General features: G+C 43.8%; 1 protein-coding gene across 1 annotated transcript; it reads right to left on the reverse strand.

The window, feature by feature from the left end:
* Positions 1–979: 979 nt before the first annotated feature.
* On the reverse strand, positions 980–24000 carry LOC142492245 (N-myc-interactor-like). The gene is given in 9 exon segments (XM_075594916.1): positions 980–1456; positions 1458–1561; positions 1564–1927; positions 11898–12086; positions 14305–14467; positions 20868–20927; positions 21986–22064; positions 22794–22890; positions 23971–24000. Coding segments are annotated over 9 exon segments (1491 nt in total). The 3' UTR covers positions 980–1051.
* Positions 24001–24504: the final 504 nt, after the last annotated feature.

The raw sequence follows: 24504 nt of genomic DNA on the forward strand, positions 1-24504 counted from the left end.
TTTAAACAGGTATACATCCCTGTTACAGTACTTCAAAATTATTTTCACCATTTACTTATTTGAGAGAATGTCTGATTCTGTACAGTTATGGGAACTTCTTAAGAATTGTATTTTATATCATACAAGTCTTTAAATGCACTGTCCTAATCCATACTTTTAAAGAATCCTTTTAAAATTCATTTAAATCCAAATGTATTCCCTTTCTCACTCCATCACAACAGTATGCAGTTGCTGCTGAGCAGCTGATAAATGAGAGCATTGCTGACAACCTTGCTTTTACATTTCAGGGTGCTGAAAATCCTTTTGAAGATTAGCAATAGTGATGCAATCTCCTAATCCAAAAGTCACAGACTGCTATGTATTTGCATATGTATTAGATAAAATATGGATTTTCTCTGTAGAAGAAGTGCTGACTAAAACAGTATTGTGTTCTATTTTTGTCTTTCAGCATGGCTCCAAGATACTGCAGAAACAGAGAACCTTTACTGTAAAATGGAGTTTAAAAACGGTGCATGCAGTTTATTTTCCAGTATCATTTCAGAAAGATGTAGTATACTCCAGGTACCAGCTTCCTGAGTCAGAACACCAACAGGAGGCACTGGTCTAATATTTTCAGATGCAGCAACCAGTTGCAGTGTAGTCGTTGAAACCTCACTGCTAGTCCACCACTTATCGGCCATGATGTCCAGAATTAATTAGGCATAGATTGATTCTAGATGCTTTTAGGAAAAAGAAGAAATAAGGGGTAGCATGTTTGAGAACATGAGCTGAGGCAGCTTCCCCGTGGAGCTCTCACTGCATTCCACTTGCTTCCGCCTGCATTTCGGAGCCAGTAACATCATGGCGCTCGCGTCTGATGCAGACAGCGGTTTCGGTGCCAAAATCCATTCTTTATCCCCGGCACTGCTTTCGAGGTCCTGGGCCAGGGAAAAAGCTGGATCCGGACACCAAGTATTTAAAGATGTTGTTTTGTGACGCATATTTATTCCATTGAGTTCAAGTCTTCCTCAAAGTGAGCGACTCTTTTTCGTTTCAGGCAGTATGCAACGGCCTACACCTCTCCGCCCCCATTACTTGGCTTTTGAAAATAAATCTCAATCTGGTCCTGAATGTCTTCTTCAGCTTCATGAGCTTCTTTGATTCCTGTCAACAGTACTGTTCTTGTGGAAATCCCAGAACATAGCTGAAGCTTGTTCAAATTACATTCTATGAATGGTTCCACTGTAACTTCATGAGCATGGCCATTGGCAATTAATTCATGTGTTCTCCTTTTTGTTAAATGATCTACCACTCCAGTCTTCAGGAACGTAATATGAGCCGAGTTATTTATTTGATCACACTCTACATTCTCTATCTCTCCTCCTATTTTTGATTTGTAGAAGGTCAGTTCCAGTTTGTCTTTCAGGTACTCATCAGAAGGGCCCAAGGGGAGATTGCGGACAATCACTTTTTTTGGTAGAAATACAGGTGTTAACCTCAAACTTCAATGTCTGTTGCAAATGGACAGGACCTGCTCTCCCTTCTAAAAAAGGTGGACCATTGAAGTTTAGCGTATAGCTGCTTTTTTAATAACTCTTTGAGCAACTTCTTCATCTTCAAAAGTCAAAAGTGCTTGACCATTCTGGAGCACAAAGGCGCCGTTTATAGTGACAACAGACTTGCAGGAAATATCCAAAGGTGTATCATTTTTTGCGTTATCTTTCATGAGCTCAATCGCGGTAAAATTGATATTATTTTTTGGCAACTTCTTTCCAATCTGCAACTGTTCCGAATTTTTTGTGAAAGTCGCCACCTTGGCATCTAAATGTTCTTCAAGCTCCTGGATCTCTTTCTCCAACTCGGAGTTCTTGTTCTTTAACTCATTCATTTCTCTCTTGGCTTGCAGTGGAGGAGGCGGCGGCAGAGCAGGCAGGAGTGCACGCACGCCCTAGCAAGCAGCAGGCAGGAAAGGAAGTGCCTCAATGCTAGAGTGCGCTGCTACCCTGCGAGGGGGAGAGCGGGCTCGCAGGGGGTTGCGGGAGAGTGGACTCGGGAGGGAGGGGGAGAGCAGAAAGCCGCCGCGGGCTGCACAGTGAGTGCAGGCGGGCCGCATGCGGCCCGCGGGCCGCCCCTATCTGTGAAACTTCTTTGTCTTTGTCACAGAAATTATATTTGTAATGGTAATGTTTTTAATTAAAAATAAAAACACAATTTGAGTGCCGAAACACAAACAAGTTTGACTTAGTACGCGTGTTTTAGCTATTTGCACTTCTATATTTATAGTAACTGAATTCCTTGTCTGTGTGTCAGTCAGTGTGTGTGTGTGTGTGTGTGTGTGTGTGTGTGTGTGTGTGTTATTCTCCGTGTTCTGCCCCCCCTCTCTCCTGACTCCCCCCACCCCCGGCCTTTTACCCCTCACCCTGCACCCAAAACTCGTGGCCATGATCCTGCTCCCAGCACAGATTCTCAGGGCCTTCACGTTGCCAGTACTGTGCCAATCTCTGTTAAAGGCATAGAGTGACATCGGTGAAGCTGGGGCCAGTTTCCTTTCTCCATGTGAGGACCGAAGGACTAACATTGATCACTCTATGACCAGCACAGAGTCTCGTGCCCCTAATATTCATCATCTACTGCCCGGCACCACAGCACTTTGGCCAGTAACACATCCTGACCCATTACTAACGACGCCTGCTAAGAGACGCCGGCTAACCCACCCTCCGCCATAATCCCAGGCTCACCCTCCGCTTGGCCACCGATCTCCTCCTCCTCTTTTTGTTATCCCCGCCCCCTTCTCATCCCTGACCAATCACGAATCAGCCCTGCCAAGCTACGCTCCCTTCTGATTGGACTGAGTGTCCGTCATCGTAGATTGCTCTTGTGTAGTCGTCAATGGCTGTGCTACCTCCCGGCGGTAGGTGGTTAGTGATGGTTGTTGGCCGGGTCTGCGCGGTGCTGCGGAGGATGTGGCATGCTAAACCACCCCCTTCTCCCAGTTACCGGACCAGCCTCCCTCCCCCTCTCTTCCCCCCCGGCAGAGCGGCGGGGACACTGCGCCCGGATCTCGGGGTGTGGGGTGTGTGTGTGTTTGATATTGCCGCAAGCACAATTGCACAACGCCTAACATGGCCGCAGCCTTTGACACCATAAGGGCTCGTCCAGGCTGAGAGCGAGCGCGCATGCACACTCACACTCAGGGCGAGCAAAAACATTACGACAATGTGTTTGACCAGCGTCCACGACCATGAGCGCTCAGCTGCTTGGCAGGACAAATTTGTCGCACTTACCTTTGTCACGTGCGTGGTTCAGCTAATGAGGGCAAACTGCTCACGTGACAGGCACGCCCCCCCTGCGCGCGCAACTACGCACACACACAGAGACACACACACAGAGACACACACACAGAGACACACACACACAGAGACACACACACACAGAGACACACACACACAGAGACACACACAGAGACACACACACAGATACATACACAGAGACACAGAGACATACACACAGAGACACACAGACACACAGTGAGACACACACACAGAGACACACACACAGAGACACACACACACAGAGACACACACACACAGAGACACACACACACAGAGACACATACACACAGAGACACACACAGAGACACACACACAGATACATACACAGAGACACAGAGACATACACACAGAGACACACAGACACACAGTGAGACACACAGTGAGACACACACAGAGGGACACACACACAGAGTCACAACTTACTGGAGGAGATGAGAAGTGATTGGCTGCTTTTCCTCCTGCTGCACCTCGGGATCGGGAGTGAACACGCGTCATTGGAACGCATATGAATATGCATTCCACTGAATGAAGAAACGGAGAAGATTACATCGCCCGTCAGTTAAATCTCGTCAATCTTCGACGATCAATCACAGGAGAACGGATTGATCGGCAGCTGTGCTATTCACCGGGTATGTTATTATTGCATTGATGCAGATATTGAAGTTGAAAAAAACACTTTAAAAAAAATTGCTTTATCTGCTGCTTTTAAGATAATAATCTTGATACTTAGATGTTGATATTTGATACTTAGATACTTCAAGGACCTATGTGAAGATAGTATTACCTGTAATATAATCCAACTGCTTTTGTGTCCTGTGCATGGTCTAAACATGTATTTTTCCTGAATATAGGGCAATGATTCCTTCATGTGTGTGTAGAGCACTTTCCCCCACCCCCTGGGAGATATGGCGGCTACGGTGTGTGTGGTGCATTACCTGTGGCTCACAGGAGGCCTGAACCTCTGCTGCTGAGAGCCTGGGTGTACCTGATTCGATGGGTGACAGCGCCTCCACCTGCGTGGGATAATATCTATGTGGGATAGCCCCGTGCAGGACCATATATGACCAATACACACTGATGCAGTGAAACAATAACAATTTACTATAGGCATAGAACAATCATAACATTAGCACCAATACCGCAATATTAGGCCTTGCAGGGCCGCAACCCCTCACCAGGCCTTTCCCAACACCGTGTCCATAACCCTGCGGGGTTTACCCAATGTACTGAGGTGCTCCGGGCACCAGACCAGTGTCCCCAGACATAACCACCCACCCATGTGTGTGAGACAGCGCTGCCCCACTAATGTGAAGGTGAGTTGGTGCACTTATTTGGGTACCTGCCGGGTGTGTCCACACCCGGGCGCGCAGATGCTGTACTTATGATGGGATCCACGGATCCGTTGCAGTAACCCGCGAAGCCTCCGCCTCTACGGTGGGTGGGTCCCGCAGGGATTGTACCACCGTTGATAGTCTCTGCAGTAGATGGGTGCCTGGTCCCAGAGCACCTGAGGCCAGAATGCAGCCGCATCCTGGCTGTGTCCCTCACTATTATGCTACAGGGGCAGTGTCCCTATCTATGGGCCTGTTGCTGCAGCAACCACAAGCTATGGGGAGTCGGGGCCTAGCTGGGGCCTCATGGGGATATCTGGCCTAGTACAGATGCCACTGAAACCTGCACACATACATTCTACCCTGATGGTGTCCCAGCTCCGACTGACTCGCGGTCCCAGCGCGCGAAATGTATCAATCTCCCCTTGCAGGGGAAACTCTAGCTCTATTGGCTGCATTAGATCAGGTGGTGCCTTGCCCCTATGCATCCTGGGGGCTGTAGTCCATTGCGAGCCTGTCCCCCTATAGCCGCCGCACAGGGGTCCTGCTGCGTATGCACAACTGCACTGCACATGCGCGCGTCTGCACAATATGGCGGCGCCCTGAGGAGTCGGGCCGCCGCAAAGCCTCCAGAAACTGGCTTGCCTCACCAGTCGCCCCCCCAACACTCCCGGCACCTAGCTACATGTGCAAACACTTACATTGGCCAAAATGACAGTGTAATGTGAGTTGGAGATTTTAAAACCACAGCACAGCCTTTAGTAAATATCTTAGAAATATGTGTGCTTAAAGCTTCTCATTCTAAAAAAAAATGTGTGCTCTCATGAGTACAACACTGACTATGAACTGGCGCCAGCATTGGCCACTTCTTAGGCCTCGGGTTCCGGCTGATTCGAGTTGTATTTTAAAACTTTATTCAGATCCAGCGCCATTATTATTTCCTGTATTAGTAGCAGGCACCGTCAGCTTCTTAAACAGGGAATGCTGTATGCAGGAAGGTTTACAAACTCATCTCTGTAGGTCAGATTTGAGAAAATAAGTAAAGTCATATTAATATTATAAATTAATAGATAATATATATTTGAGACCAGTTCCTTTGGCATTTAAAACACAATTTGTGTTGCAAAAGAGCTGACACTCTAACTACACTTTCTTTCTGGATTTCTTTTGGCCTCTTTCCCAATTTATGTTGATGTGCTTCAGTGGAACATCTGATTCTGTCATTAGTTCCAGTGCAAGTGGCTGAATACATGAATTTAATCATCTGATTGAAGGAGTATGAGAGATGGAAACAACATGTTCAGTTGGAGTGTGACAAAGTACAAATAATGAAACGGGTGTCTGGATTATGTGAGAAAATATGTACAATACGGAATGATAGCAGAAATGATAACAGTCAATGGAGAGTTAAAGGAAGGAAATGTCAGAATATGTATGTGCAGCAGAGGTGCCGGTAGAAATGGTAAATTGATTCCATTTTCCCACATAAATAATGAGAAAGAATTACTTGAGAAACGAGTTATGGAGTTGGAGAATCAATTGAGGTAACACAGAGTACCTCTTCCTAATACTCAATTAAGATGATTCTGATACCTCAAATTCCCTATTATTTCATTGGTACTGTATGTTCCATAACATGTATAAGCAGCCCACAAGAATACTCAGAAAGATATTGGATATAGTTCAAATGAAGAAGTCGCTTTAAATTAATCGACGGTATAGAACTGAATGCATGGATTTTCATCTTGAAGGTATTACGAGTTGTTAAAATTCTAAGAATAAATAAGGGGAGTCCTATAAAATCGTTACCATTTTTTTCTTTGCAGTAATGTGAATCATAATCTGCTGTGTTAATAATCTGTTTTTTTTTACAGGAGTAGGAATAAACACTGTATTGTATATGTTGTTATAGATGACAACAAATATATACTTTCTTTCTGTTTGTGATCACATTTAATTACGTGGAATATATTTTCAATTTTGATATCCAGAAATGTAAGAACGATAAATTTTACACAAAATGCAGTAACCCGGCGCCCCAAATGACAACAATACCCCAGTCCAAAGGTCAGTCCATATGGTTGGGGGAAGTTCTTTATATAATTCTTGTTGTGGAAGAAGTGATGGTTCAGTTGCAGACTGTTGCTTCCGAGCTCCTCCTATAATGCAATAAACAAAAGAGAAAAGACCATTGCGCAGCCACACGAACCACTGAACGCCTCCAAAAAAGGATCAGAATAATAAACTTACAAACATACTGTATTGTGTCAGTGTTCCTTTGAGAGAATCTGTGCTTTAACCAACTACTTTTTTCCAGATATCTCGAATCCCATGTGTTTTCCTTTAAATGTCAGTCCACTCTTCTGTTCACTCACAGCAGCTCCCCTTAGGGATATTCCCTGTGTGTTCCCAGAAAGGAGATAACAAGGGAAATGATGGTGCAGATTTGCTAAAATTTAATAACAATAAAATATAGTAAAAACAGCCAAATGCTTACTCACATAAGCCAGGCTGTGATAAGACAGCTGACAATGTGCCGTCCGCAGCTTGATACAGTCTGGGGCAATGATCTCTGTGGCAACTATACTCTCACTACTCACAAACCCCGGTGTTAGCGTCAGACTCTGCGCAGCTGCCTTATAACGCTCCCCTTCCCGGTTCTCATGTGCTAGTGTAGCTTGCAGTGTTGCAACCAGTACTCGCGTGATGTCTCTGCTCTCTGCTCCACGAGGCAGACGCCTCTCTCAGCGCAACTTGATGACGTCACGCTGTAGCCAAAGCATTCCCAGCTGATCTCCCAGCTACTGACGGACGTGCCCGCTCCAACTCCTCCCTCTCCAAACGCGTTTCGTTACTCAATGCGTTCACTTCATCAGTGGTGAGGGGGAGTTGCTACCTACTGACCTATATATACCCTGGAGAGTACTATACAGTTAATTGAACACACAATTACCCAATACAATTAACAGCCCACTACCAGACGGATTATTACTAGTAGGGAATCATGCATTAAGATTGAATGGCAACATCTTCAGCACATCTTTATAACAATACCCCGAAGGGTTAAATACACATATCAATACATAAATCCACAATTAACCAATAAAATGCACATAATCATAACATCCTGGTTGATACCACTAGAGATTTAACCCTGGGATTAAGTGGCAGCAAACCCAGCACACACATTGCTTGAACAAAATAGTATTAAAAATGGAATTATTAATATCTAGCCAATGCATGTACAATTGATGAACCATAGATTACCAACTAAAAAAAAGCATACTAAATGAATCTATTTGATGGGGAAGGGGGTCCTTTAATCTGCTAGAAAAGAGGCCAGATCGAAATCTATATTTAAGCCACGGGGTGACAAAGTCTTAAGGGTATAGATCCAAAAGGTCTCCCTTTTGGATAAGTAATTCAACCTGTCACCTCCTCTCCAATTAGCTTTTGGGCACTCTATACCTCTACAGATCAGTCCCTCTGGATTTTGGTTGTGTTTATTTTTGAAATGATTAGAAACACTATGTGTCTCTAACCCCTTACGTATATTGTAAACATGTTCTGCCAATCTACGTTGTAGCATTCTCCCCGTCCTCCCCACGTACTGTAAGCCGCAGGGGCACTCTAATAGATACACACAATACTTACTTTTACAATGAATAAATGTGTCTATCTCGTAGCTTTTACAAGTTATATTTGACTGAAATTTGTTACCTTTAACAGTAAAAGAACATCCAATACATTTACCACATGTATAAAAACCTTTTAAATTAGATAGCCATGTTGTACTTTTATATTTAGGCCCACTTAGAGGACAGCTAGGCGATATTTTATTTTATTTTTCAGGTTTTGTGCGCGTTTATATACAATTTGAGGATATTTAGGCAAAAAGGTACTTAGTATCGGATCTCTCAGGAGAATCCCCCAATGTTTACTCATAATTTTCTTAATTTCTGGGGCCATGCTGTTGAACTTAGTAATAAATGGGAGGAATTCTCCTTGTGCAATTGGTGTACTCTTTTTAGAATTAATAAGAGTTGATCTGTCTACATTTTTAACAGTACACAGGGCTTTATTAACCCTTTCCCTATTATAGTCTCTCTCGATAAATTTATCTCTAAGAGAGTTTAACTGTTCCAGACAAATATTATCCTGGGAGCAATTCCTTTTTATTCTTAGGGCCTGTCCCTGAGGGATATTCTGTATCCACTTAGGGTGGTGGTGGCTCGAAGCCACGTATTGCCTAAATATCCTCAAATTGTATATAAACGCGCACAAAACCTGAAAAATAAAATATCGCCTAGCTGTCCTCTAAGTGGGCCTAAATATAAAAGTACAACATGGCTATCTAATTTAAAAGGTTTTTATACATGTGGTAAATGTATTGGATGTCTCTTTGTCACCCCGTGGCTTAAATAAAGATTTCGATCTGGCCTCTTTTCTAGCAGATTAAAGGACCCCCTTCCCCATCAAATAGATTCATTTAGTATGCTTTTTTTAGTTGGTAATCTATGGTTCATCAATTGTACATGCATTGGCTAGATATTAATCATTCCATTTTTAATACTATTTTGTTCAAGCAATGTGTGTGCTGGGTTTGCTGCCACTTAATCCCAGGGTTAAATCTCTAGTGGTATCAACCAGGATGTTATGATTATGTGCATTTTATTGGTTAATTGTGGATTTATGTATTGATATGTGTATTTAACCCTTCGGGGTATTGTTATAAAGATGTGCTGAAGATGTTGCCATTCAATCTTAATGCATGATTCCCTACTAGTAATAATCCGGCTGGTAGTGGGGTGTTAATTGTATTGGGTAATTGTGTGTTCAATTAACTGTATAGTACTCTCCAGGGTATATATAGGTCAGTAGGTAGCAACTCCCCATCACCACTGATGAAGTGAACGCATTGAGTCACGAAACGCGTTTAGAGAGGGAGGAGTTGGAGCGGGCACGTCCGTCAGTAGCTGGGAGAGCAGCTGGGAATGCTTTGGCTACAGCGTGACATCATCAAGTTGCGCTGAGAGAGGCGTCTGCCTCGTGGAGCAGAGAGCAGAGACAGCACGCGAGTACTGGTTGCAACACTGCAAGCTACACTAGCACATGAGAACCGGGAAGGGGAGCGTTATCAGGCAGCTGCACAGAGTCTGACACTAACACCGGGGTTTGTGAGTAGTGAGAGTATAGTTGCCACAGAGATCATTTCCCCAGACTGTATCAAGCTGCGGACGGCACATTGTCAGCTGTCTTATCACAGCCTGGCTTATGTGAGTAAGCATTTGGCTGTTTTTACTATATTTTATTGTTATTAAATTTTAGCAAATCTGCACCATCATTTCCCTTGTTATCTCCTTTCTGGGAACACACGGGGAATATCCCTAAGGGGAGCTGCTGTGAGTGAACAGAAGAGTGGACTGACATTTAAAGGAAAACACATGGGATTCGTGATATCTGGAAAAAAGAAGTTGGTTAAAGCACAGATTCTCTCAAAGGAACACTGACACAATATGTTTGTAAGTTTATTATTCTGATCCTTTTTTGGAGGCGTTCAGTGGTTCGTGTGGCTGCGCAATGGTCTATTCTCTTTTGTTTATTGCATTATAGGAGGAGCTCGGAAGCAACAGTCTGCAACTGAACCATCACTTCTTCCACAACAAGAATTATATAAAGAACTTCTCCCAACCATATGGACTGACCTTTGGACTGGGGTATTGTTGTCATTTGGGGCGCCGGGTTACTGCATTTTGGGTAAAATTGTTGGATATACGTATTTGTGGGAAATTCGTTAGGCAGGGACCCTGTGGCAGCCTTCACTTAACTATAAGTTGTTTATTTACTCATTGTAAAATAGATGTTAACGGTCTTAGCGCTGAGCTTTAGGGTTCATTCACATTTCAATCACTAAGAACGATAAATGTTGAAAACAAAATCAACGTGGTATCACATCTTGAGCTCATTAATATATTAAGAAAATGTTTGCAAACAATGCAATTATTGCCGAACTTTCCAAGTGGTACAGTATTCATGGACATGAAATTTACTTATTGGATTTGATAAGAAATGGTTATTATTCTGTGTTAACCATCCACTTTATTTCCTTTGAATTTTCTAATATTTGAAAAATTGGTGCGATTCGTATTCTAGGAATTACATAAGGATTGAAAATAACTTCTATGCTGATTGGTCTTATGATTTCACTGTTCAGCTATATCAGTGTAGTGCTGTAAGGGACAGTTCCCCATCCCTTCTCAGTTCATTTTTACTTGCCTTATAGAGTATGTAGAAAATTGTGTGACAAAATAATCCTTCATTGTTGTGGAGTGAAATATCATATCACTCTACAGGCATACCCCGCATTAACATACGCAATGGGACCGGAGCATGTATGTAAAGTGAAAATGTACTTAAAATGAAGCACTACCTTTTTCCACTTATCAATGCATGTACTGTACTGCAATTGTCATATACATGCATAACTGATGTAAATAACACATGTGTAACAGGCTCTATAGTCTCCCCGCTTGCACACAGCTTCGGTACAGGTAGGGAGCCGGTATTGCTGTTCAGGGCATGCTGACAGGCGCATGCGTGAGCTACCGTTTGTCTATTGAGCGATATGTACTTACTCGCTAGTGTACTGCACCGACACACTTTATTCGAGCAAATACCCAGTATGTACCTGGCAGATACCTGGAATGCGCCGCTCCTCACCTCTGACAAGCCCCGTTGCGTTTGCCTTCCCAGCCTGGGTTCATGCCTGGCTGACGGGCGGCTGATCTGTTAAATGATAATGATTAGGATTTAATAGGCTGCAATGCTTCGCGTGTCTACCAGATGGCATAAATTCATGAATTGTAATGCAGTATATATATATATACTGTGCAGTATTGCAGCCAGCGGGAATAAAATGCTTCAATCCCTGCCTGGAAAATACCTCAATGCACTCGGGCAGAAAACAGTCACAAACCTCAATACACCCGGGTATACCCGAATTCGTGGGACTAGCCGAGCTCGAATAAAGTGTGTCGCCAGTGTACTTAAAGTGAGTGTCCTTAAACCGGGGTATGCCTGTATAGCATTGAATGATTTATGGTTGAATAAGACTAACAATTGTTTATTTCCTGAGAGTTTTGAATATTTAATTTGTAAGGATGTTATGTTTGAGATACGAATAAATGAAATATCCTGAAATATTATATAAGCTCGCAGTAATGATAAGTGAAACAATATTACATTGATGAATCACCGTGCTTGTTCTGATATTTGTTTTGATCTTGTTGCAGACCACAGTGAAGAGGGAATAAACGGAATCTTCTTGGATTTTTTTCATCTCAGAGACTTCAAGGACCTTGATTTCTCCTGGGATTTCTTTTCCAAATTCTGGACTCTTACATTTTTGGACATTCGTCATTATTCCAATCAAGCTGATCATTCCCTGTGTGGCAATATGTATACATTTTCATGTTTTTTTGTAAGAAAACAACTCATGTTCCAAGAAAGCCAAATGAGAGTTGCATGTGACACACACACACACACACACACACACACACACACACACACACACACACACACACACACACACACACACACACACACACACACACACACACACACACATCCGGTGAACAAGTATTTTCTCTCTTTTTGGTTTAAAACCAATTGACTGTTTTCTATATTCATCTTTTGATATATGAACCACTACACAGATTGGCTTTCTCATGACATATCTGGCATACTGTCAATTGACTTTATCTCCTCCTAGCCTTGTTTGGTGTTCTCTTTCTTCCCGTCTCCCCCCCAACACTACCTTTATATTAAGTATCATATTGATTATTCGATCCTTGTGAACAATATTTGTATGTATTTTTCTATTCTATTAGCAGTAAAATACAATTTGTTGGTTAAATTCCAGTATCTTATCTATTTTTTTTCCTTTTTGAGTGCGGAGAGCGTATGTTTATTAGATTATGTATTTTCTGCATAAATAAGTGTAGCCCCCTTTCCCCGTGACTAAGGGAACTACGAGTGCTTCCTTTACCTGTGGCTCACAGAAGGCCCAAGCCTCCGCCGCTGGGAGCCTGGGGTATGCTTTCGTTCTTCTTGGTACAGCGCCTCCACCTGGGAGGGATCCTAGCTCTGCAGGAAAACCATCCCGACTCTTGCGTTCTGCTCAAGGATGTTTTCTCTCTACCCCCTTTGTATCTAAAGCCCTCTCCCGCCTTAAACCTTTCTTACTGACTGCTCCAAACCTCTGGAATGCCCTTCCCCTCAATACCGGACAAGCACCCTCTATCCACTTTTAAGAACCACCTTAAAACACACTTGCTTAAAGAAGCATATGAGTAGCACCGTGGCTAATACTATACACGATACATAAAGCTTGGCCCCTGCAGACGCACTTACTAGAATGCCCTCCTCCTGTCTCTGTAGATTCTCCCTACTAATTAGATTGTAAGCTCTTCGGAGCAGGGACTCCTCTTCCACAATGTTACTTTTATGTCTGATGCACTTATTCCCATGATCTGTTATTTGTATTATTTGTTATTTATATGATTGTCAAGTGTATTACTACTGTGAAGCACTATGTACAATCGCAGATAGGGTCTATTATGTGAAAAGCTACGCAGGTTACTTGGAGTAGTGTGGTGCATACCTGTTGATAAACAGTAGCCCTGAGTCTTCCGCATGATGTTAGGGGATGTCAGGACAGGCTTCTGGGGTATAAACTGACTCGTACTCACAGTGACAGTGCCTCCATCTCTTGCAGCCCCCAGGTTATGGGGTGAAATCTCTGTAGGAGAGTCTCTCTCTTCTTCTTGCTGATAGATCTCAGTTTCAGACAACAAGTATCTCAAAACAGGATCACTTTATTTGTTATGCATACGGCACAGCAATCCTCTAGCAGCAGCTAGGACTTTCCTTAGGATGTCCCTGGACCTACACTCCCAGCCAGTGGGCACAAGGAGCAGTCCCAGCTCTTCCCTTACCCTCTGGTAGGATAAGGGGAACCAGTCTCCCAGAGCCCTGCACACTGACTTTTGTGCCTCTCTCAAGGTAGAGGAAGACTGGTAAATTTAGGAAGTGCAACCCCTTAAGTACAGATCCAGCAGGAACCAGCCCCTTGCCCCTGATTGGACACCAGGCCTGGCTACACTGCCCTCTCTGTGACTCACTGAGCTGCAGAGGTGCGGGGAAAACCCATGATTACTCCTGGCAAACCTGCCCTTATCAGGGATTACTGCCAAAAGGAGGGCTGACTGATAGCCCAAAACCAACCAGGGCTACATACATTAATGGTGCTATATAAATAGACATGCATACATACATAACCCCTCACTGGAACAATAGAATAATAGTAATACACATCACACAGGTATAGTTTAACAGTTTACTCACACACCCTAATAACAACACACTATAATCAACTTTCCCACAAAGCAATGCCCCCATACACTGGTCAAATCCCGGTAAGATTCCCCAAAGTTCTGAGGTGCCCTGGGCACCTAACCACCCAGTGTCCACAGAGCCAAACCCACCCAAAGTGTGTGGAGTAAGTTACCCACTGTGTATGTCAATTGGTGCATGTGGGTACCTGCCTCCATCCAGACCAGGCTATATGGAAGATGATGGGTCTGCAGGCCGCAACTTGATACCACGACGCAGGCCCATCGGATTCTCTTCTTCTCCTTCCCGTAGGCGTCCACCTCTTGAGGGAGCTCCAGCTGGAGGTTGTCCCTTAATGTCTCTGATGATGTGCCTGTGGTCTGGTTCCAGATGGAAGGCCATACACACCGCGTGGCATCCATCACCGGTGCACTAGAACAAGGCAGGTACTGAGGAAGTGTCCCTATCTATAGGCCTGCCCTGCAGCAACCACAAGCTACAGTGAGTCGGGGCCTAGCTGGGACCTGTAAGGAGATCTGGCCTATTCCCAGGGCTACTGGCAACAGGGACACTACCTTACCACTTGCCATCTTGCTCCTGATTGGCGCACGGTCCTTAGCATGCCAAATGTATCTAACTCCTCCGTGAATCTGGAAACCCTATTGGCTGCGCTCTCCCACATGGTGAGCAGCCCCTGGGGCTGCTGGGACATGGAGTCCGGTGCTGAGCCACCTGCAATGGCTGCCGCACTCTCTCTGCTACTGCGCATGTGCGAGAACTCTATCGCGCATGCGCGAAGATTCAACATGGCGGCGTCCTGCACCGGCAGTCGGCCATGGAGCTCCGGCGACCCGCTCGCCATGCAGCCCTCCCCCACCCGGCAAAAAGGTGAGCGGGGAACTGGGCTACATAAGGTTATGAAAATGTGTTAAGAAAATAGTAGGCAGACTGTATTAACATATTTATATGGGTAAGATTTTAGAAAACTCTCAATTTGATCTAGAATGAAAATTGTAATTAAGTTATACATTCTGGTTTGTGTTTTTAAAAGATATAAAACACTGTACAGATTCCTGTGAATTTTACTCAAATGCAAGAAATTGTTATATTTATGCCTTTCATTACAAATTATTCATATCTATATCAGCACATTTTTTCAGTAGCCTGAAATGTACAATAAAAAGTTTAGCAGTGATTAATTAACTACTGTTTGGGAGGAATATATATATATATATATGGGATTACTGATTACTCTACAAAAAATAAATGTATTATCTATCATTTCTGGGTATGTTAATAATTTGCTGTGGAGGAACATACTGATTGTATGGTACAGATAACTCATTCATCCATACACAGGCAATTAAAATAAAAATATATTAGATTGGTAACAATGAATTTCAATTTTTATAGAAAAAATAAATAAAATAAATAAATATATATAGTGTGTTAGAGTGTACGTAACCGAATGGGGTTTTGGTTGCTAAAGTTCATATTAAACTGACAATATTTTTCTTTGGGCCATGTGTCTTCATGGTAAATTAATTTGGGATAGTGTACTTTTAGTCCATTTATTTTTTCATCTACAAAATACACTGCCTGAGATATACGGTTGTCTATCAGGAATAATCAATCAGTTGCTAATCTGGATGCTGACAAATCTAGTCCACCAGGGGTGTTTAGTAAAAATAATCAGTCCACTGTAAAAAAAAAGCTAAAGGCTCAAAAAAAAATACAAAAAAAATCTAACTACTGTAGGTTTTTTTCTCAGTTTGGAACTGTATAACTGGATTAAAAGCAGTAAAAAGTAACAGGGTAATATTTTCAGGGGTTATTAGAGTTAGCAAATTGGATTTGTGCTGATCCAAAATAAGTAATCTGTTATATCTGTAGCCCTGCTTCCTATTGAACGCAGGCCACTAACATATGCTGTGTTACCTGTAGGCTCACAGGGTCTGAGCCTCTGCCACGGAGAGCCTGGGGTACATATACAATGATTATACTTGGTGTAGCGCCTCCACCTGCGACAGCTTCCGCCCGAGGGGAAGTGGGTCTTCGCAGGACTTATATACCTTAAACACCACCACACAGCAGGATACCTTAACCAGTTGACTTTACTTGCAATTGATATCTCTACATACACATACATCAGCGTTCCTCCCTAGAGGAGACACTCTAATCAGCGTCACGGCGAACGCCTACCCTCCCTTCTCCCTCCACCGGGTGATCCCACCCCGTGTCCAGTCCCTTGAGACAAGTCCTCCCACCCTGAAGTGAATCCCAGATATGTAAGAGTGTGACTGCGCAGCCACTGTATCCTGAATGAGCGAGGGTACCGTTGGTGCACTTGGAGAATTACCTGCCGGGTACTCCAGTACCAGGTACCGCTACAGATCTTCGCAAACGATCAGCGAGGGTCAGGGGACGCCGTCCGTGGATGACCGGGGCGATCCCACCTGGACGAAACTGCTGTGTGCTAGAGGGGTCTGAGCCCAGACCTCCTGCCACTTATAATTTGTCCTGGTGATATAGGGTGACCCTAAAAGGGGAACCGGAACCTCGCTATGGCAAGTCCCTAGTTCCGCTTGTCTCTACGGTGACTCAGGGCCTAACTGGGCCTGGGGCATGCGGCCTACGTAGGGGCGATTCGCCTCCCCACACCGAAGCTCCCTCTCCTCTCCTCTCCAACCAGCACTGACTCACGTGCGCACAACCACTTCCTTTTCCTCCTCTCCTCGCAACCCATTGGCTAAACTCTTTCACGGGGATCCGCGGGGGCTGATGGGACCCGTATGTCGAGACCTCCCTCCAATCAGAACTCTCCTCCTTCGCAGGCTTTGCTTACCCTTGCCTGCACTTGCGCAACCTCTGACTAGATGGGTATGCACTGGTGCCAACCATAACATGTCGGCCACATGACGCGGATCCTCTGCAATGAAGCTCCCCTCACTGCCGCAACCCCACCCCCACAACAACACCAGGGTGAGAAGGGGGTCCTGGCTACATATCATTTTTCCTCATGATCAGGCCCAACCAAAAAAAATATTACCCATCTTCACTTAACTTCCCAAGTTCAATGTCACCGTTCATCTGGAAAATAAATTACAAGTTTAAATTAAAATACAGTTAAAATTAAAGTGTTACATGACAGGATATCATCTGAATATAATCCTACTGTTTGTTTTTTTATTTTCTTATGAATGCTCTCATTTTTATTATTGTAATTCAGATTATTTTTCTTTGTGTTGATATGCATTCTGTGGCAAAAACATTTTAGCTGAACTCACACTCTTATCCTCGAGAAGAAAAGCTTGGTATTGAATTATGGGGCTTGTTTGAATGACGCATACTATTATGATGCCATCTGATCACCAAAAGAGGTATTTTGGGGTAACACTGAAGAACAATGGATACCTGGTCTCCATGGACCCCTGGACTATGTGATGATTGTCCGAGATTACATCAATACTACTGTATGTGTGATGATGCTCATCTCCGATCAGGTAGCGGACTTGCAGGGCTGAAGGAGGGAGGCCAATTAACCGACCAGGGCCCAGGGACAGAATCATGTTAGAGCAGGGGAGCGCAATCTTTCCCCCCTGCGCCCCCTGCCGGCTGTTCCCCTCTCCTCGCTCCCCCCCTGCTTACTTTGACTCAGACGTCCTGACGTCATGATGTCATATTGCCATGGCAACGCGACGTCACATGACCCCCCGTTGCCATGGCGACGCATCACCAGGAGCCGTCTGAATCAAGGTAAGAAGTTTACAGCAGCAGCTCCCCAAATGCCTTCGGGAAGCACGTGGGTCCTCTGTAAGCCCCGCGCCCCCTGCAGCAAATCTCACGCTCCCCCTGGGGGGCACGTCCCCCACTTTGAGCACCGCTGTGTTAGAGTATCCATGGTTGGTAAGCAGATAAAGGGAAAGGGCAGACGGCAGTGGTGCAGAATCCAAGTGACAGGCAGAAGGTGAGGACAGGCGGAAGGCAGCAAGGTCTGGATTACGGTCCGGGTTCAGCAACAGGAATTCCAAATGAACTGGGAAACCACAGGGATAGGCAAGCCACAGCAACAGGCAAGCCACACGGATGGCTCAGGAATGGGGAAGGCTCAGGAACTAGAGCCCAGGGTGGCCAGGAACACAACAAAAAGTATACAATGCTCAGGCATGTGCTGGAAGTCCAGGCTGCTATTTAAGCCCTTGAACGGATGCAGCCAATATATCAGGCTGCCAGTAATCAAAATGTCCACAGCAGCCAGGTAAGGGCGGTTTCCAGCCAAAGCCTGGACTGTAACCCTTACACCAAGACAATATGCAAATGTCACTGTGCAAAGTGACTTTGGTTCCCTTAACCTAGGTCACAGCTGAATGGGCCAGACAGGAGTCTTAACTAGATGGGAGAATTTTGGGGGCAGATTTAGATCCACCATGGATCGTCCGGTTCCTGTGGTCCGCGGATTTCCACGAATCAATCACAAAAGGGCTATTCATCTTTTTCGCATGTGGATTGCTGAAACCACGGATTGGATTCTTAAAATGCACTGGCGGATTGCGGAATCTGTGGATTGGATTGGTGAAATTCACCAGCTGATTGTATCCAATAGTGTTTTTTTTGATCCACACGGATTTAAACTGGAACAATCCATCAATTGATTTTACACTGCAGAATGGATTTGGACAGTTTCGCCCATCACTAGGGCTAACAACTGAATGAGAGCCTGGAAGCATACAACTTTTCCTTGGTGAGATATACAAATCATTTAACCTATAGTCTGGTACCCTCAAATGAAGCCCACCTGGTTTGAGTCAATTCATCTGCGATAATAGCTTATTTAATTGAACATTAATGGATTCTCACAATGATGTCCCTCAGTGTGTTGAGCTCTATTGTTTGGGCCCTAAGGATCTGTGCATCCTGACCATATGATATTTCTTCTATGGGAGATCTGGCAAAATATTTTTGATGCGACTGGTCACAAAAGGCTCTAAGGCCTCTAGGATTGTTTCGGGGATGTTCCTTAATCTAAGATTGTTTCTTCTGGAACGGTTCTCCATGTCCTCTTATATGTCTGTGATGGAGTTAATCTGTGAGCAATGGGCACAAACCCGTTGGTCAATCTCATTCTGGGCCCCAATTATTTAATCTACCTTTCCCTCTAGGCAGTCAGTAGGCTCACCCAGTCCTTACAGTTCCTGTCTCATCTCAGTCAGAGATTTACACATTTTGGTTTGAAAAGCTTTCTGGACTGGACTGAGCTCCTGATTAGAACCAACGCTAACACCTGTCACTAGTTTTAAATACCTGGGCTTATGGTTTGACTCCCACTTAACATTCGGGATGCACATTGATACCCTGACAACCAAGACCTATGCCAAACTAGGGGTACTTTACAGGAACAAATCCTCCCTAAGTCTCCTGGTCAGAAAGCGTATTGCACAGTAGATGCTAATGCCAATTATTGACTATGGAGACATAGTATATGGCTCGGCACCTCAAACCCACCTTAGCAAACTTGACACCCTCTACAATTCAATTTGTCGTTTTGTTCTCCAATGACACTACAACACATATCACTGCGAAATGCTCAAAGAACTAGATTGGTCATCACTAGAGTCTAGGCGCAAAGTTCACCTTTCCTGTCTCACCCTCAAATACTTTCTGGGCAAGCTACCCAGCTACCTGCACAAGCTCCTCACCCCTACCATATGCAGCACCTATCACCTGAGATCAGACTCCAAAAGACTATTCATGGTCCCAAGACTCAACAAAGTATCCGGACGTTCCTCCTTCTCCTTCCGTGCACCCCAAAACTGGAACAACCTACCAGAGACTCTCACATCCACCACCAGTTTAAGTTCTTTCAAAACTAAGGCTGTCTCACACTTTAATCTGGTCTGTAACTGTTTCATACGCTCATAATATATATTTTCTTTAACTGTGCACGCAATGTCTTGTATATAATGTATACCTTGTTCATTTATGTAACTGTACTTGTAACAATGTATTATTTGTTCTACTCTGTGCCCAGGGCATACTTGAAAATGAGAGGTAACTCTCAATGTATTACTTCCTGGTAAAATATTTTATAAATAAATAAATAAATAAATAAATAAATACATTTATCAGTACATTAGCTACTGTATATCAACTTTTGTAGAAGGCTGCAATTCTTCTTCTGCATCTAAATTGGACTTCAACAGAGGCCTTGTGGTGCCACCATATTCTGCTTCTTGTTGTTCCCAGGCGTTCCCACCTATGGAAGAACTGTGTTACTTTTTGTGAAGAGCACTTTCTCTGTTTTGGGTTCATGCTTTGACCAGGTTCTCTGGTGCTTATGTAAGTATTTTCTTTCGTTTTCAGGACTTATTATTGCCTAGAGAAGCATGCCCAGGCTTGAGGGAGCTACTTGCTCATGTAGCAATATTGGTCACGCACTGAACATACACCCTTATACTGTGATATTTCACGCTAACTTTGTTATTGCACTCTGTGTAAAACCTGAGATATTCCGATTATTTTAGTATGATATGTAGAGTGTATGCTTTTAAAAGTAGGTCAACTCATTCAACACAACCCTATTCAATATGTTGTGAAGCTATCTTCCCAATGCTAAAGCATATTTTAGACCCATTTATTTGAATAGAGCTCAGGTAAGACCAAATAACAGAATAATGAATAAGGCACCAGTGTCTCTGAGTACCATTATATTTTGATAACTGTATAGGAATTGTGTTCATCAAAAGAACGAAGATCAGCAATCTACTACTGAATTATTCTGTAAATTGACATCTGCCTTTTGACTATTTTTCTTTTATACTGCCCTAAAATTTACCTATGGGGTGAAACATCTTTCATAACTTTAATAGATGAAATGAGAATAAGAAGAGGGAATCTAGAATGAAATGAGAATGATAAAAGATAGCATCATAAAGCACTTGACTTTCAGAGACAATGCCTTGGGCACATAAAATACTGTAAAAATTAAATCTGTTTTGTACTGAAGTGCAGTGTTAGACAATCAGGCTGGGATGTAAGAGAAAATTAATAAATTTCTTTGATTTCCAATGAACCATGAAGCTGTTGCAGATAAATATACAATATATACAAAAATGAATGATCAGCTAAAAAAACATTTTTCCCTCAGGTAGAATGTTGAGTGCAGTTTTGCCATTAAAAAGAAAATTACAGCCATGCCAATTAAGACAGACTTGGACTGGTTCCTTCTTAGGGAATATATCGCCGGCATTAATAACGCTGCGTTGTAACGCACACGATCTGGGTTTAACTGGAATTCAAGAGAAGTGTAGCTTTGAGTTTGGAATTGACACAGTACTGTACAGTAGTTGTTTTCCAGGTTTACGTACAAAAAAGTTCGTCTACTTTGTAACCCTTTGTACTATTGCATTACACTGTTGTATTATTGTACCAGCTTTAATTGAATCCCATTGCACATTATCTGTTTCCTTTCTGTGCTTGGGAGTGTAAAATACACGTGTTTGCCTAACTTGGGTCAGAACTATTATATTTTTTCATTATTGCACAGTAAGCTGGTTTTATTCCCCCTCCTCCCCTCTCCAAAAATAAATAAAGTTTAACAAGGCAGTGAATAAAACATAAATAACATAAGGATTTATGTAGCCACGGTGCCTACAAATCCATATGTTGGTAAAATTTGCCCACCCTTCTCTAAGCCGATTCTTATTGTGTGCATCTACAGTGGAAATTTTAACCCACGGACCCTCTTTTCGTCCGGTTTCCCGTGCCTCGGCGCTTTCAATGATAAGCGCCATTAGCGCTTATCTGCTGAAGCGGCCGCCACGCGGGAAACTCCGATTCAAATCGGAAAAAAGCCCCGCATTTATCCCGTCAAGCTTTAGAATAAAGCTGGCCACGACAGTACAGTACCACCTCCCTAAAGTCCCACTACAATCCCTATCTGATATCACCTACTTTCTTGGCACAATTTCCTCTCTGAATATGAAGAGTGAGCTGTTAGTTCTTGAGGATTTGATCCTTAATTGACTTGACCCTAAAAATAACAAAATCCGGACACAACTCAAGTCACTAAATTTAAGCCAACTAATTTTGCAATCTACATGGACCAATTTAAAATCTGGTAACCATTCCTTGTGTAACACCCTTTCCCTACCCCCGAGGGAAACAATAGTGTTACGGTGCTAACATGTTAGGCTTACAGAAGGTCTAAGCCTACTATTTTGTGACAGAGTTCACGTGTGATTTTGAGCCCCATATCGCACTTTACAACACTTTCATAATTAGTTATTAGGAGTTTCTTGTTGGTCCCTAAAAAGCTCAGTTCCTGTGATTTCCTCCACACACAAAAAGTAGAACTGGTTGGTTTCATTCGTTCGCATTGGGAGGGGATTTCCCGCTGCAATTTAAAAACTTGTCTCTCCAAAGCAATATTCATATTTTAGTACAGGATACATGAAATACATTTGTATTCTTCTACCAATACACTCTCTAAGACACGGATAGTAGCAGAAAAGTAGGAGATTGTTACAGTACAAGCAGCATGCTAAATCTTTATTGTGAAAACTTGATGGATCTGTTAACATTTAAACCTTTATATTATCCAACACAAATGAAAAAAAAAAAAAACCTTTCCAGTAGGTTCTGAACATTTGAGAAAGAGAGACATTTATCTAAAGAAGGAGTGCCATATTTAGTAATAAGTGCTTCTCCACATAAGACACCTTGACCAGGAGCTATCAAAGCATGATCTGTGCTATCTCACCAAATCGGCGGTAAATGTCAGTGACTTTAATCGCAGATATGGCCGATTGGGCCACCATAGCACGAATTGCACTTTGATGAACCCCAGCTCTTCTGGCCTGATTAAGTGAATGGACCATAAATGACCATATTCACTATGTCTTTCTAGAAGGTTTCTTATTGGTTAGTTAGTTGCACTCCTCCCGAATTTACATGCAATTTATTAATGAAATTCTACATTTTGATACGAAATCCTCATTTGTCATTTGTTTGTATCTTTTGATAAAAACATTATTGAAGCCTTCTAACCCCCTCATGGTAAACTTCATTTACGCAGGTACCTACAGTACGCTAAATGTATAAGATTTCTTCTTGTCTTGTGGACTAAACATTGTGGCATATGTGAAAGTGCCTAAAGAGTTAAAATAACGCATTTGTTATCTGCGATTCAGTGTTCTTATATTTAACACCAATCCATTCAAATATTTTGCATTTTATCTGAACTAGTAGAGTGCGGATGCAGGATTGGAAGGTCAATGAATATGGAGAATGTCCCACGCCATAGTGACATTTCGCTTATTTACAGTACCATGGATCACCCTTTATTATGTTACTGTCAGCTCTTCTTATATCCTGCTCGTAAATTTGAGGACGCTGAATCAGGGAATGTCTGGCAGTTGTTACGTCTCTGGGGCCACCCATCATTTGAGTTGAGTTACAAATAGATTTAATGGATGAATGCAATTACAGGAAATGGCCCCAGATGAAGTCCAGTGGGACGAAACTGTTAGGATGCAGGTGCCCCTGCACCGTCGGCGCAACCCTCGGACTACCCAGGGCGCGCAGTGGAACTTTCCCCTACCTGCAGTCACTCCCGCGGGACGTCAGCTCGGCCGTCGCCGCGGTCCCGCTTCCTTCGGCCGCTCCTCCTCCTTCTCGGCGGGAGAGGCAGTCCTTCTGTCCCACGCACTCATGTGTGCCTTCCTCCGGCACGGGCCGCGTGCACGCCCTGCTTACAGTGCACGCGCCAGCACCCGTCTCTTATCCTCCACTCCTGCTGTGAGTCTCCGCCCCCCTACACCGCACGGACACTTCCTGAGTTCCTTAGTGCTCACCTGTGCACTTTCAGCTGAACCTATCCTGAGGAGCTTCCTGCAGTCCTCCTTTTCCGCCCCCCACCCCTGATTGGTCTCTCATACCTTATCAGGCATCCCTGAGCCCTCACTCATCGCTCGACATACTTCCTGCATGGAGCTAATGTGCTATTCTCTCAGTGATTCCACAGATTCTGACACGGCTCGTACGACTACCCCCTTTGGCTCTCGACCTCGGCTCTCCTCGGACTTCGTATACTCTGGCACCCCTCGATCACGGCTTGGACTCCGACTCCTCTCCTCTCTCCACTCCCTGACCTCAGCAAGGCTTGCACGATTCTACTCCAATACCCGGTACCGGCAAGTATTGTCTACGTCACCTATCTCAGGCCTGGCAACGCTTTACTCCACACTCCGGACGCGCTCCCTTTGCTGCGGGTGCGTGTATCAATACTAACCCCTTCAGCACAGGGGACGGGTCTGGTCTGTGGGCAGCACCGGCGTAACAGAAACATGTTGGGCTTTTTTTGATGCTTTGAGGCCACTGTACCCAATCTCCTGAGAAGCCCCGATTGGAAGGAAACTGCTGAGACGGCCGTGACGCGGCGGAGTGCCCCCACTGCGGGTGAGAGACGCTGG

This window comes from Ascaphus truei, chromosome 4 (genome assembly GCF_040206685.1).
Source record: "Ascaphus truei isolate aAscTru1 chromosome 4, aAscTru1.hap1, whole genome shotgun sequence".
NCBI lineage: Eukaryota > Metazoa > Chordata > Amphibia > Anura > Ascaphidae > Ascaphus > Ascaphus truei.